The 13,846-nt window shown below is 42.2% G+C and overlaps 1 protein-coding gene across 2 annotated transcripts in view; it reads right to left on the bottom strand.

Annotated features, from left to right (window-relative positions):
- GFRA1 (GDNF family receptor alpha 1) overlaps positions 1-12,730 on the bottom strand; it is a 230,390-nt gene extending 217,660 nt beyond the window's left edge. Inside the window, exons 1-4 of one of the 2 annotated variants that reach the window (XM_006121312.2) lie at positions 12,448-12,730; positions 11,954-12,204; positions 10,673-10,975; positions 9,300-9,383 (exon numbers count right to left, since the gene is read on the bottom strand). In XM_006121312.2, the coding sequence (XP_006121374.1) occupies positions 9,300-9,383; positions 10,673-10,975; positions 11,954-11,993 (427 nt within the window). In that variant the 5' untranslated portion in view covers positions 11,994-12,204; positions 12,448-12,730. The other variant, XM_014572648.2, reaches the window with a different exon arrangement.
- Between the last annotated feature and the right edge of the window lie 1,116 nt (positions 12,731-13,846).

Raw genomic sequence — 13,846 nt, 5'->3', positions numbered from 1 at the left:
GTGCCTTGAGGTATGTGCCTGAATGGGCTCACCGTTTCTGGATAATGGTGGCACTGAGGTGGCTGGAGTGGATGAGAGGCTGAATCTAAAAATGTATCTGGGATGCCATCCGTGCTGAATAATGGTGTTCCTGGCACCTAGAAGACCATGAGCTCTGCAGCAGCAGTAAATGCCTGTGGTACTGGCAGAGGCGGGAATAGTAAGTGTACCTGTGGAACTTGTGGCATCAGTGCCAGCTGCTTGGCTTGGGGCGGTATCAACTACTTGGTGTGCATCGCCAGTGCTGACTGTTTACGCAGTGCCGGTGTTCCCATCGGTGACAGCATGGTGGCCCTCAGTGCCAAAGCAGAGTGTGGCCTGATTGGTGCCGAAGGTGCTTTAGTCAGTGCTAAGGAAGAGGCTTTCTGTTTGGCTTCCGTTGGTGCCTTGGAGGTGGGGCAAGCCTTCTCCTTAGGATCTCGGCTCTTATTGGTGACGGACCCACTAGCTGTCTGTTTTTCCGGTGCGTTTGGTGCTTCCAGTGTGGGGGCAGCCTTTTTCTGGAGAGGGTGTTTCCTGAAAGGGGAATCAGGCCCTGAGAAAGAGAGGGACCTCTTTTTGGGCACCTGAGCCATGTCATGGTCCTTTTGGGCTCAACCTGGCAGGAGCCCCTCTTTTCAATACCACACCAGGAGATGGTTGCCTGGGTGGTGTGGTACGTTCTGAATCAGAGGCTGGATGAGCTTTTTTCTCAAGTTGCAACATTTTTAATTGGAGCTCCCTGGGTTTTCCTTGTCCTGGATGTTAATTTCTTACAGTGCAGGCACTGAGCAATGGAGTGTGCCTCACCTAAACAGCACTGTGAGTGCCCATCTGATATAAAAATTGGACAGCCTGCAGGTTATACATCTCTTAAAGCCAGGCATGTCCCAGTAAGAAAAAAAAAAGACTTCAGGTGGCTGCTGAAAAGCAGCACCAAAGTACACTAACAGAAAAAAAATCATTTTTTAAACTACAAGTAAAACTAGTAAGAATAGTAACTAACACAACTAACAACAACCAATCAACAACTATCTGTCTAATTCTAATTGAAAGAGGAGGGAGACTGCTAAACTGCTACTGCTGCCAGCTTCGGTCAAGAAGGAACTGAGGGAATGGTTGGCTGCACACACAGAATAGCCATTTCAAATGCCACACACCAGCTATTCCGCATGAGCAACTGTCTGTGGGCACTGCTACCAAAAATCTCTGATTAGAGGCGCAGTGGCACTCAAGCACCTAAGGTAGAGTACTCATAGGGCTCCTCAAAGAACCACCTTTGGCTAGGTTTAGGTCTAGATCCCTGCACAGATACAAAATTTGTATCTGCATCCATATTTGTAAAAATGAGCCATGGATATCGGGAGCTATAAAGCAGATATCCACAAATTTGCAGAGTTCAATGAAAAATTTGTATCCTTATCCACATCCATATCTGCCAAAATGAGTCGCAGATATCTGCATCAATATCCATGTCTATAAAGCAAATATCAGTGCATTTTCAGGGCTCTATTTATGTGGCCCTTTCACAATGTTCTCCTTTGCAGCCTCACAAAAGCAGACCCTACAAAATGTTTCTTCGCTGTATACATGAAAATGCTGAGTCCCCTTGCACAAACTGTGTAACGCTGCTGGAGGTTCCCTGCCACTATTAACAGCTTTAACATTACCTACTATGGTGTATTGGATTCATAAAGTTGTTCAGCTGGACTCTTAGGAGTGAGGATATACTTGCCCTAGAAGTCCTGGATGATTAAATAACTGGGCAAGACAGACCTTCTGCTTTTACTGAGCTCAGTGGGAACAGGAGGAGACCCTATGTTGGCCAGTCTGCCACTTCAGAAGACTACTTAATTCCCTTGTTGGGGTCAGATTCAGCTTGTGGAAATACACAAAACAGGAAACTCAAATAGCTTCAGAGAGCCAGAAATCACCAGTGTGATTCCCTTTTGTATATGGTCCTGATTATAAAAAAGGAAAACTAGAATTCAGCAACTAGTATTTATTCACCCTTGATACCTTACAGTTTCACAGGAAACAAACCTTGTCTCTGCAAAGCAAGTCTGCCAACAGAAATATCAATGGACATGAACAGCTGTATATTTTAAGACATTTTTTCTTTGTTAAATGCCACTAAAAGGGATTCCTGCTTTTTTTCCTCCTGTCCAATAAAAAAATTCACAAGACTTCACTGGAGACAAAAGCGTTACCTCAGATTTACATTAGTGTAACAAACATCACACTAGACCAGCAAGTATTACTCTGATTAATACAAACACCTCACACATAAAAATATAATTGTACTTGTATGATCACAATATATAATCATAATTAATAATGCATTCTTACTTTTATGGTGCAAAGAAGCCTTTTGGGTTTTGTGCACATTGGGCCAAAAATTTACAATAGGACACAATCAATTAACAAATTACAATGTACCATGTCTGTTCCCTCTGAAGTAAATTGCAAAACTCTTATTAACCTAATAAGATCTCAACCACTGTATCAAATTGGGTGAAATTAACTCTAATATGAAATGCCTCATCTTTTAAAGTTTAAAAAAGGCAACAATATAAAAGCAACCATAGTTAACTGGTACACCTTAAACTGACAAAAGAAACCAATAAATTTATTAATATTTACCAGACCAACCAATCAACATACTTTTTAAAATATAAGGAGTTTCAAATATTCTTGTAGATGTCAGAAAGACCACATGACATGGAATAAGAAAAAGTATATTTGGGGAGAGTGGGGTATTTGTGTCCATACAGACATAGAAATGGACCCAGGATTAAAGGCCCAAGGCTATAGAATTTGGGTATGTCATACAATGGTAAGTCACTGGGAAAAGCTGTTAATTCACACACCACAACCCAAAAGGAAAAGCAGCATCATATTGGCTAGGGTGGAGAAACTAACATTTTTTGACAAAAAAAGAAGATACAATGTGGGGCTTATATAAAAGGAAAAGATTGCCTAATGGAGAAAGAGTATAAAATAATAATTACAAGTAAGATTAATCTCCCTTTGATGGATACACTTGACTTACATTGTTCTTCCCGACCTTCCCTCTCCCCCCGCTTCCCCACTTCACTTGTGTAATTTTTTGTAACAGACAGATTAGAATGTTGAAGGGAAGAAAACAGCTATGACCGCAAAAATTTGGGAAAGGCAATGCTAGACTTCCTATACAGTTCACCTGATGGCACTTCCTCTCAGTTCTCCCCTCTCACAGGCAGGGAATTCTCATCATGTAGAGGGAGAAAGGGTATTGTAAATGGGTGAGATATAGAAATCATATGAAACTTTAAACACAAATATTCAATGCACCGGAAAATTCAGATGAAGAACCATTCTACTCCCTTTAATGGGAGCAGGTCTTCTGAGCAAACCACATAGCTACAAACCCTTTTCTACCATGTATCCTACTGCATCTCAGACAACATATGGGAAAAAGAAGATTATGGCTGTTATTGATGTTTGTGTATGTAATGTTGGTCCCAAGATATTAGAGACCAGGTGGGTGAGGAAATATCTTTTATTGGACCAACTTATGTTGGTGAGACAGAGTAGCTTTGGAACTGCAAAGAGCTCTTCTTTGGGTCAACAAAAGGTATTATGCCTATGTCTATACTATTGCAGACAGTTGACCTAAGGTATGCAACTTAAGTTCCATGAATAGTGTATCTAGAGTCAATGTCCCTTAGGTTGAGTTATTATGAGGTGTTAACAAGGAAAGCTCTCCCATTAACTTATCTTACTCTTCCCATTTGGCATACAGCAACAAAGTCACAACTTGAGAGTGATCTGCGGTCAATTTGGCAGGTCTTCATTAGACCTGCTAAATTGATTACCTGGTGGATAGAGCCTGGATCCCTGTTGTAAGGCAGAGTCTGAGTGTGCCACAGCTAAACAACAGCACGGATTCAAAGGGACCATTCAAGGTGAAGTGGCCTATTAACATCCCTGTAGTACTTTTGTCAGGCCTGAAGAAGAGCTCTGAATAGCTCTTCACTCATCTTGTCTCTTTATTGCTGTTAATGCTCACTGCAGCATTAATTCTTGGGTACATTTCCTGATGGAATTCTGCCAGTTCCTAAGGGAAATGCATTGCAATGTACTTTCGCCTCTCTCATCACTGGCATACAAACCTGGGAATCCTAGCCACACAGTATAGCAAGAAAGAAGCTTCTGAAGCTTGTGGGATTGTAGGGAGAATGCCACCTAACTACTGTCTCTTTTTCCATTTCTTCTCTGCTCAGCATTTTCGTCCCTGCTGTGTTTGATTCTCTCTGTTAGCGTAAAGGGGCAAGAGAGCCAGAATCTAACTTACCACTATAAAATAAATACTTAACTATCCTCAAGTTATAGTGTACATGATTAATAGGGTTACTCCAGCACTTACCATTTTTATAAACATATGCTTCTTCGTATATTAGATAACCATCTCTTAGTGAAAATGATTGATTCAAACTTACAACTTACTCAGTGAGTGAATCAAACCTGTAAACTTTATAAGCTATGTTGCTGATAATTCTTGCTGGAGCATAAAAATCCATATATGCAATCTCTAAATTCTGCTTTTATAAACCTGTAAGTTTATGTATAAGATGCAATACTAAATATGGATCTCTCTGTAATGTAGGTTGACACCTACGTAATATCCATGTTACAACTACAGCAATCAGTTACATGGAAAATCAACATTAGAAAAGTATTAATTTTAGGAGTCTTTGAATGTGATTTAATGTCTAGAAACAAGAAGAATGTAACCAGTTCTCCACAAGCCACCAGCAAATTCTCCCTGGACCACAAACGGTTTAAGAACCACTGTTGTAGAATGTGCATCACACTGCAAATATATCCAAAAGTAATGGATAAAGAGAACACACTAATGAGTCTGTAATTAACAATGCAACTCACAAGTGAAATTTAATAGTGTGTATATTGTTACGTCACTTAGAAGACTATGTAAAATAGCAAAACTCCTTTATTTGTCATTATGTGTTCTATTTACACCACGTCACATAAATAGCCCTAGGTGGGTTTTCCCCCCCTGCTTTCTATTGTGAATGATGCAGAGAATAATGCAGTTCAGAAACCAGGTCTTTTCAACCATTTCAATGATATATTGTTCTGCTTTTATTAATTCTAAATATTATAAATTTATGTTTTTATTTCCAGTTGTAAGAAATTGTATAAAATGTCATTTTAAGGGGTGGATTACTCATTGAATACTGGAGGCCAAATTATTCTAGGTTGAAGATAATCTCTGAATTTGAAATAGGTTAAACATTTGAGGCATGTAGGTTTTCATTAGTATCTCAAGTTCTAAAGGTATAAACTAACCTCCCAAAAACGTAGCCAATTGATTTGTTTATGCACTATAGTTGTAATGGAGATAAGTGTCCCAGAACGTGTTCTCTCTCAAAAGCAGTTATGGTTTAGCTACCCAAAAAAATAGAGATTTTAATTAATTCATTAGTTATATGCTATTATCTGAAAAAGGAACCCAGGTTTTAGGCTAAACTACAGAGCTGCATCTTAGCTAGGGTGATCACCTTTTCAAAATGCAGAACAACACACATGCAGTTACAATACCCCCACTCCCTGCCATTTTCTTTGTGAGTCCCTATCTCCTGGCCAGCCTGGAAGCCAGAGCCAGGCAATGCTACAAGTTGCCCAGGCAGTTTGTGCCACTGTGCAGTGCTCTGGACCCTTCTAATACTTTTGGCAGTAGGCTGCGGTGCTCAAGACCTGCCCCTGGCCCATGTCCTCACTCCCCAAGGAGCACTGCATACTGCAATTTGAGAGTCCGGGGCTCCCTGCAGCAGCCCAGACTCTCTTACCACTGCCAGGTTCAGGTTCAGACTCCTGGCCTGGCCAGGGGAACCAAGACCCACCTCAGCCCTGTCCCACTTCCACTCCCACTCCCACTCCCACACACACAAAGAGGCTGGCACTGTTCCTGAGCTTCATGCAGGTGTGGAGCATCACCACAGAGAATCCAGGACAAATGCTGGACAAATCCAGAGCCATTCAACCTGGGACTGGAACTTGAAAATGTATATTTTGGAACCATTCCACCGAGTTGGAGACAGGTGGTCACCCTAATCTTAGTATGCATTTCACAATTAAAATAGAGAAGCTCCAGAACTGGATACAATTACTAAATTGTGAGTCCAGCACCAAGCCTCAGATTCTGCTGCATGGTCACATTGCGACACCAATGGGTAACAAATCTGACATCTGGCTCTACAAGGTTAAATAGTCTTGGTCATAAACTGTGAGGAAAGTCACAGCATGGAGTTAGATTGATGGTGTGGCATAGGATTCCTTTTAAGGAAGTGACTTGTGGGGGGGGGGGGGTAAAAAAGGAGTAGAGATTTGAATTAAAATTAATTTAACTACAACTAATGCTGAGCCCATTTCTCTACTTTACCCTTTTTATTTTTTCAAGAGTACAGACCTTATTTACAGGTTTGTTAGATGTACAAATGCTAAATGTACTTCATAGACCCATAATGTCTCATTCAGATGGATTATTTAAAAAAAAAAAATCCACAGGGATTTTTTAGTTTTTTACATTAGTGACATTTTTCAGATTTAATATTATTCATACAGTAATTAATCCAAATTTAACACACCCTACTATAAGAAGTTATCCATTTTACTTGAATAGTTTAATGGCTTGACAACACCACGTGATTTAGAGAACACCACTATAGAAAATTTTTTCTACAGAATGGACTAATTAATTTCTGCATTATGTTTATGAGATTGTCAATATTAGAATTAGGGTAGGTTTTTTAAAAAGTCTCACCTTTCATTTCTTAGGTATACATATTCAGGATAAAGTGCGTGAACCATTCATTTTCAGTCAAAGCTTTGTTTATTGTCCATGTATTTTAAAACACAATTATTCTGACTTTCTAAATTATTTCTGATAAGTGACTATCTACCAAGTAAGAGGTGAATAGTAGTTACACACAAAGATGAAGTTAAAAGGGCCAAACTTCTGCCTTCAATTGACACCCACATGAACCTGATGAGGGTGAACAGGAACCTAACTATATTTCTAACAAACACTGACCAGGTCTGGCGTAAGAAGAAATATGAATACCTTGCCTACAGCCAACTCTTCTAATACAGATCAGAAAAACTCAGTCAAGATCTGAGAACCCTATATACATTCTGTTACCCTAGTTAAACACAAACATACAAAAAAGTTATATAAGACTTCAAAGAGGTATAATATACAATATATAATCTGAGCAATACATATATTTGACTCTTTTTCTTTAACCATGTTATAAATATTGGAACTTTTTCCTATGTAAGGAATTGAAATGTAAGAAATTAATCTCCAATTTTGTTTGCCCCCTACTTCTGCAACCCTTACATGCAAGAACTCCCACTGGAGTTAATGGACATTTTAAGAACACAAGGATTCAGATTCAGCCTCTGCACCAGGATGGGGGCTGTTGCAATCATTACAGCTGTTGTAACAGTGTATACAATTTAACTGTTGTTGCGGAGCAGCTGGGCAATCTAGCACTTTTTAAAAAATTACCTTGAAAAAGAAATGGTGCAGTGAAAAATGAAAAAAAAAAATTATAAAAAAAAATCCATTCAGATCAAAAGACTTTCAAGTAGACCAAAATTTGATTTTAAGTAGCTTGACCATAAGTTTTAAGAGCAGACCTCGAGTGGCTTGACACCAGAACTCCAAAAATGGAATGGCTTCACATTTCTTCTTATCCCAACTGTCTCTCCTTTTACAAGAGCAATTTTATGGGCCTTGGCCTTAAACCATTCACAAAATTAATTCAGGCTCAATTTTAAAACCTATTTAGGCATCTAAATATGAATGTAGGCACCCAATGGGATTTTCAAAAGTACCTAGTACCTAACATCTTTAGACTCTTAAATGCCTTTATCATTCTGACCCTTAGGCACTTAAGAACCTAAAATCCATTCACTTTCAGGGGGACTTAAGTTAGGAGCCTAAGTACCAATGAAAATTGTACTCATCCTAAATAACCTTCGAAAATGGGGCTTCAAATCTTTTGAAAACTCACCCCAAGTTCATTTGTTTCTTACACGTTTTCTCTTTCAAATTGTGATTAACAAGCACTTTCCTAAACAAGGCAGTTAAAGCAAGATTGACTGTTTACATTGTATAAAATAATATGTCAGCTCATTGAATGTAGTATCGCTATAGAATTGAAGGTACAGGTTGAACCTCTCTAGTTCATGACTCTCTGGTCCAGCAACACCTATGGTCTGGCATGATTTTAGTTAGCGAGGTGACCACTTATCATGAATGTGACCAAGTTTCCCATGATCCCATAAAGTTTGTTTACAGCCACCAGTCCTGGCTCTCAATTTTCTGTACTGTTATTCAGCTCTAATTTACCTCTACGTGTCTTCTAAGCAGTGGAAGTGTTGGCAATGCTTCTAGATAATACTGACCTCCCGTGATTCAGAAAATTCTCTGGTGTGCTATCAGTCAGTTCCTGAGAGTGCCAGACTAGAGAGGTTCAACCTGTATTTTATACACACTGCATCCATACAGAACTTTTTTAGATGCCAGCAACAGACAGAAAGAAATCCCTATCCCTGTAACATCTCCCACTTTCTCAAATCCACTGTTCCACTAAATCATATCAGTTTGGAACCAAATTCATTTCAATCTGAAAACAAACAGTACAGTCTGATTGGTACAAGGAAATGATCAAGTACATAGAGATTTTCCCCAAGCACAGCTACTACGAAAGACTCATCCAGTTAGTTCAACAGAAAAAAAAAAACAAAAGGAGCAAGAGAGAGAGAGAGAGAGAGAGAGAGACTTCTTCTTTAAGCACAAACGAGTATAAAAATAATAAGACATTCCCATCAGCAAACATTTCAGAGATTATCTTCTCAACTCCCTTAATGTCAATGGGAGGTAACTTACATAGCCACATTTCCAACAAGGCATTGTATTATAAATTACAAACACAGGGAATCAGATTGCCACCTACAGGTAAATTAGTCAATTTCTGAAGACAAGTGATAAAGCAAGGAGTAGGGGAAATTACCCTCTTCAATTTTAGTATTCTTCCAAATACTTTGAAGTTACAACCATATATTGACTTTCCCAGATCCAGAAAGCAATCACATTGCTCTGTGGTTACAGAAGAGGATTACTTCATAAACCAAGAAAATTTGCAGACCAAACTTGACAAAAGTAACTTGTAGTCATGTCTCAGTTAAAGAATGTTAAATCTGCTTACCTGATACGATTGGTGCTAGCCTAAATATGTCTGATAATCTGCTGTTAACTGGTTCATAGGGGGAATCTTCAAGCAAGTCATTTCCTAAGGACAACAAAAGATTTGGGATTCTTTTACACATTATTTCAGGGATGAGGCTTTGTTACTTCATATGATGACATTTTTATTTTAAAAACAAGATTGGGTTAAAAAGAAAGCTATAGGGTTACAAGGTACCTCCCAGTTATCTGTTTATGCTATTTTCTCTTCCCAAGCCAGACAATGAATACACTTGAAAGAAAGAAGTGTTTCTTGCCAGTAACTCCCTCCTCTCCACTCCTCCAATGAGGAATGAAGTCACAAATCAGAGGAGGCCATCTGTGACATCACAAGAACTGCCCATCTTGAGGTGCCAGAGGGAGAAAGGAAGTTTGTTACTGACAGCTGCTTTTATGGAAGTTTTTAACAAAAATATTTGGGAAGAAAACTGATTAAGAATGTAGGAAATGTTCAGTAAGAATAGTGTACTTTATTATGAAAGTTGTAGCAAAGAGACATTCATCCATTAAAATATTCTAACTGACATTTTCATTGGCTATTGAATACATAATGTATGGCTTCTGTGGAGCTATATAATGCTGGAAGCACATTTCAGAATGGATATTTGAAACAAACTTGGCCCACAAGAAATGCAGGATGAAACTTCCACAGAATTCAGCAGGCATTTGAGGTCCATCAGCAACACAAAAATCCCAGTGGGTGATGCATATCAATATTGACTATGGACCTAATTCTGTTCCCAGTAGACTCAGGGGGAGACATCACAAGGACTTTAACGGGTATAAAGTCAGCCCTATCATTTAACACGGGCTGCCGTTTCCAACTTTCTCCTGTGCATGCTATGCAAAAGCATCAAATCCTCTTTCAGAGAGCTGTATCCTAGAGGGGTACTCTTGGTAAATACAAAAAAAGGAAAACAGGGCTTTAAAAAATATAAACTCTTTCATCTTACACCCAGGAACTAATTAGTTTCCCACCGTGCCTCTGTGAAATGAGAGCTAATTAACAAGTGTTTAAACTCCTTAGTTAGGGCAAAGTCACAAATTATTGTTTCTGGCGCTTTTGCACTTGCTAATGCCCTAATCTTTTGACTCTGGTTTAGAAAGGTCAACCGGGTCCTCCCTTATTGTGGATTGCCCAACAATGGAAGACTGCAGCAGCAGCTGTTGCTGAGTCGGATGAAAGATCCTCAGTTTGCAGCTGAAGAGCACAATGTGAGTTATGAGGTCAGACCCTCCGTCTAGTCTCCCCGGTGGGAGCTAGCTGCTGCTGCGAGGGGCTGAGAACCCACACTGCGTTCGGGGACCGGTATGTTTCTGGGTTTCGCAACGTACCCTGTAAGCTTTGGTACATGCTCCAGTAAATGCGCAGGCAGTTTTTCTCCTTTTTCATGCCCCTCTTGCAGCGGCAGTTGTAAAGGGATTTCTGCTTCAGCGCCTCCATGGCGCTTTTACACTCGTCTTTCGCTTCCAGGCCTGTCGCCCGGCTAAAGTTGCTCTCTTTGCCGGCTACACACTGCCTCAGTGTCCTGTATTTAGTACTACAGCTCTGCTCCTTCAGACACTGATCGCTGGCTCGAACACAGTCAAGGCGGTCTCCTCCTGGCAGCCCGCTCACTTCTGCGGACAAAAGTACATCTAGAGAGAGAAAGGAACAAACCAACAAAAACTCTTTTTGAGACACTGGGCGCAAAGCCAGCTAAGCACGGAGAAAGCAACCCACCTCCTACACAACGAACGCATCCCTTTCCCAAAGCAGCCTCTAGCTATCTCTCCAGCTGCCTGTGCCAAAGTCACTGGCTTGTACTTAAACGTTGGCGAAGATAAATGAGATTTCAAGGAGATGGCTAACCTTAACTTCTCTTTGCGGGAACTCCACAGCAAAGAGAGTTAATGTGCGCGGTAAAATAATCACTGTTCCTTACATCAGCCTTAATTTAATTAATAGCTCTTCCTATGTTCCACCGATGGGTTAAATATCCGCCCTTGCTTTCCATAAGGGTTTTGCTGTGATTTCAATTACATTCATGAGTATCCCCCACAGCTGAGAAGTCTCCACGCTGACTGATACTCATTTTATTTCAGTCTCTTTTTCAAAGGCTGTTTATTATGTCCCCCCAGTGTTTCTATATTTCTTTACACCTAAGATGATTTTTGCAGAAGGAAAAACCGAACGATATGAGCCCCCATTCTCCTCTCCAACCCAAATAAAAACCTTCCCTTCCTCAAAACACACACACAGTAAATGTGTATTGTTACAATATTTGCAGCCAAGCAGGGAGCCACGTTCAGGTAAGCGATGCAATCAATCATTCTTCTTACTGACGGTCAACCCTCTTCCCCCCGACCCACATTATTGTTAAGATTAAAAGCGATTATTTAAAACTTTTCCTCTCACTAGACTCCAATTTTAACAACGGGCTCTCCAGGCAATACACAAATATCACAGAGTTGTAATTGTGGTCTGCGCTAATTCAAATCTGTCAAAACTACTGACAACTTCCCCGTTCACTTGAAACAACAAATTAGCGATCATCACACATCGCATCCCACAAATACAACGTCCTGCTCTATGTAGCACTATAAAGAGTGAGAATTTAAACGCCGACAACTTACTCATTAAGGGTAAAACGAAGTACAAGGTAGTAAGAAACATCTTGTTCTCCTCCGATGGTTCACCCAAATGAGCTGGTTTGCCACCCCACAGAGGATCAGCATATAGATATTCCAAAACAACGGCGGTGCATAGACTCTGATTTCAGATCCATTGGATTCCAAGAAGCCCCTCTCTCTGCTCTTCGGCAGCTGCAGCAGCACTAAGCTTATGCGAAGGCTGAGATTTCGCTTAGATTTCAGGTCCCAGCAATCTGAAAACACAAGCACTGAGTTCAATGAGCGAGCGAGACACTCACGCGGTGCGTGAGAGAGACAGAGAGCAGGAGATTCGGTTGCCTCCTTGGGTGGGCAGCACTTTTTCCCAGGGAGGGACTCGGAAACAGGCAGTTGAGAGGGAAAACAAATCCAGGCGATCTCCCCCCCAGTCCTGCCGCCTGGCTTCCATCAGAGGTTGCTGCTCCAGCCTGAACACAAAATAAAAGCTTTCCACTTACAGAGAAAGTCCCAGCCGCCTCCGGGTCATGGTGTCTGTACAGCGCCTGGCTACCCTGATTGGGAGCCTCTCCGCCCTCTTTTCCTGGAATCTATCTCCTCCCCGAAATCCGCAAGCGGCGGGAAGAGGGGGTCTAGTTGGCGTCTCCCTTGTCCGAGGGGGCGGTGGAGGCGGAGGGGAAGGGGACCCGGCTGCTTAGCCTCCAAGGCTGACCCGCTGGGTACCGGGGCTTTGGGATGCGCTCACACTGCACCCCTCTATTGAATAGGGCTGCGCAGGTAGCAGACGGAGTTGCTGCTCACTCACTGCGCTGGGCAGGTGCAGCGGCTCTTCGGCTTCATCAGAGGTGCGAGGCCAACCCGTGCAGCGCCGGGGGGGGGGGGGGGGGGACTCTCCAGAAAGTTTGTCCGGCTGGGCGGGTTGTTTCTTCCTCCCCCGACGATCAAAGCACCGGCGGGAAGAGCTGCTCCAGCCCTGACCCCAGCGGGACCGCAACCCGCGCTCCCGGGACACGCGGCAAGGTGCCAGCCGGGCGGGGTGCCCCAGGGCTTGGTGGTGAATCGTCCGAGAGAGGGGAACTCCGCGCAGTTTCCGCTCCCAGTCCCCTCCGCCTGACGTGTCCACGGATTGCAACAAGGCGGTGTCGCTCTGCGAACCCCTCTCAGGAGAAGAAACCTCCTTCCCCACCCCCCAGGCTGCCTCCCCCTCCCCCACCCACTTCTCCAAAAGGGGGGAGCGGTGGTTGCGGAAAGGTGCCTCCTCCTCTTGCACTCAGACAAAGCTGCTCCCCCCCTGCTGTCTGAGAAAAACTTTTGGCCGCGACTGGAGCGTGGAGTCCGGGAGCGGCGCGCGCCCTCTTCCCTTCCACAGGCTGGGGAGGCAGCAAAGACCGATGCAGCCAAGAGGACACGCGTGTAAACGAGCGTTTGCTGCGATCTCAGATACATGCTCCCAAGCTGGCCCCTTCGAAAGTTAAAACCTTCTACTTATTTCCCTCGCCGCTGTCCAAGAGGGAAACTCCTTCAGGCAGCCTTAGGGGCTGCCCTAGGCGCGGGGGGAAATGATAAATAAGTTACCAAGTTAAAGCAAGACAGTGGGTTAGTAGGTACCTTATGCCATTCACATAGGAAAGGCACCAACGTTCACATACCCAGTCTTACTTTTTGCAGGCTCTGGTTCAAATGTAGCAGTTGAAAGCATAGGGAGATTCCAGACACTCAGCATGCTCTCTATGAAAGATTTTATTAATATAAAAATGTAACATAAGAATGGCCATAGTGGGTCAGATCAAAGGTTCATGTAAATCAGCATCCTATCTTCTGACAGTGGCCAATGCTGGGTCTTCAGTGGGAATTTGCAGAACTAGCAATCCAGTGACCAAAATGCTCCTTGCCCACTCC

This window comes from Pelodiscus sinensis, chromosome 8, assembly GCF_049634645.1.
Source record: "Pelodiscus sinensis isolate JC-2024 chromosome 8, ASM4963464v1, whole genome shotgun sequence".
NCBI classification, from domain to species: domain Eukaryota; kingdom Metazoa; phylum Chordata; order Testudines; family Trionychidae; genus Pelodiscus; species Pelodiscus sinensis.
The sequence above is the reverse complement of the archived record's forward strand: the minus strand, read 5'-3'. Positions and strand labels throughout refer to the sequence as shown.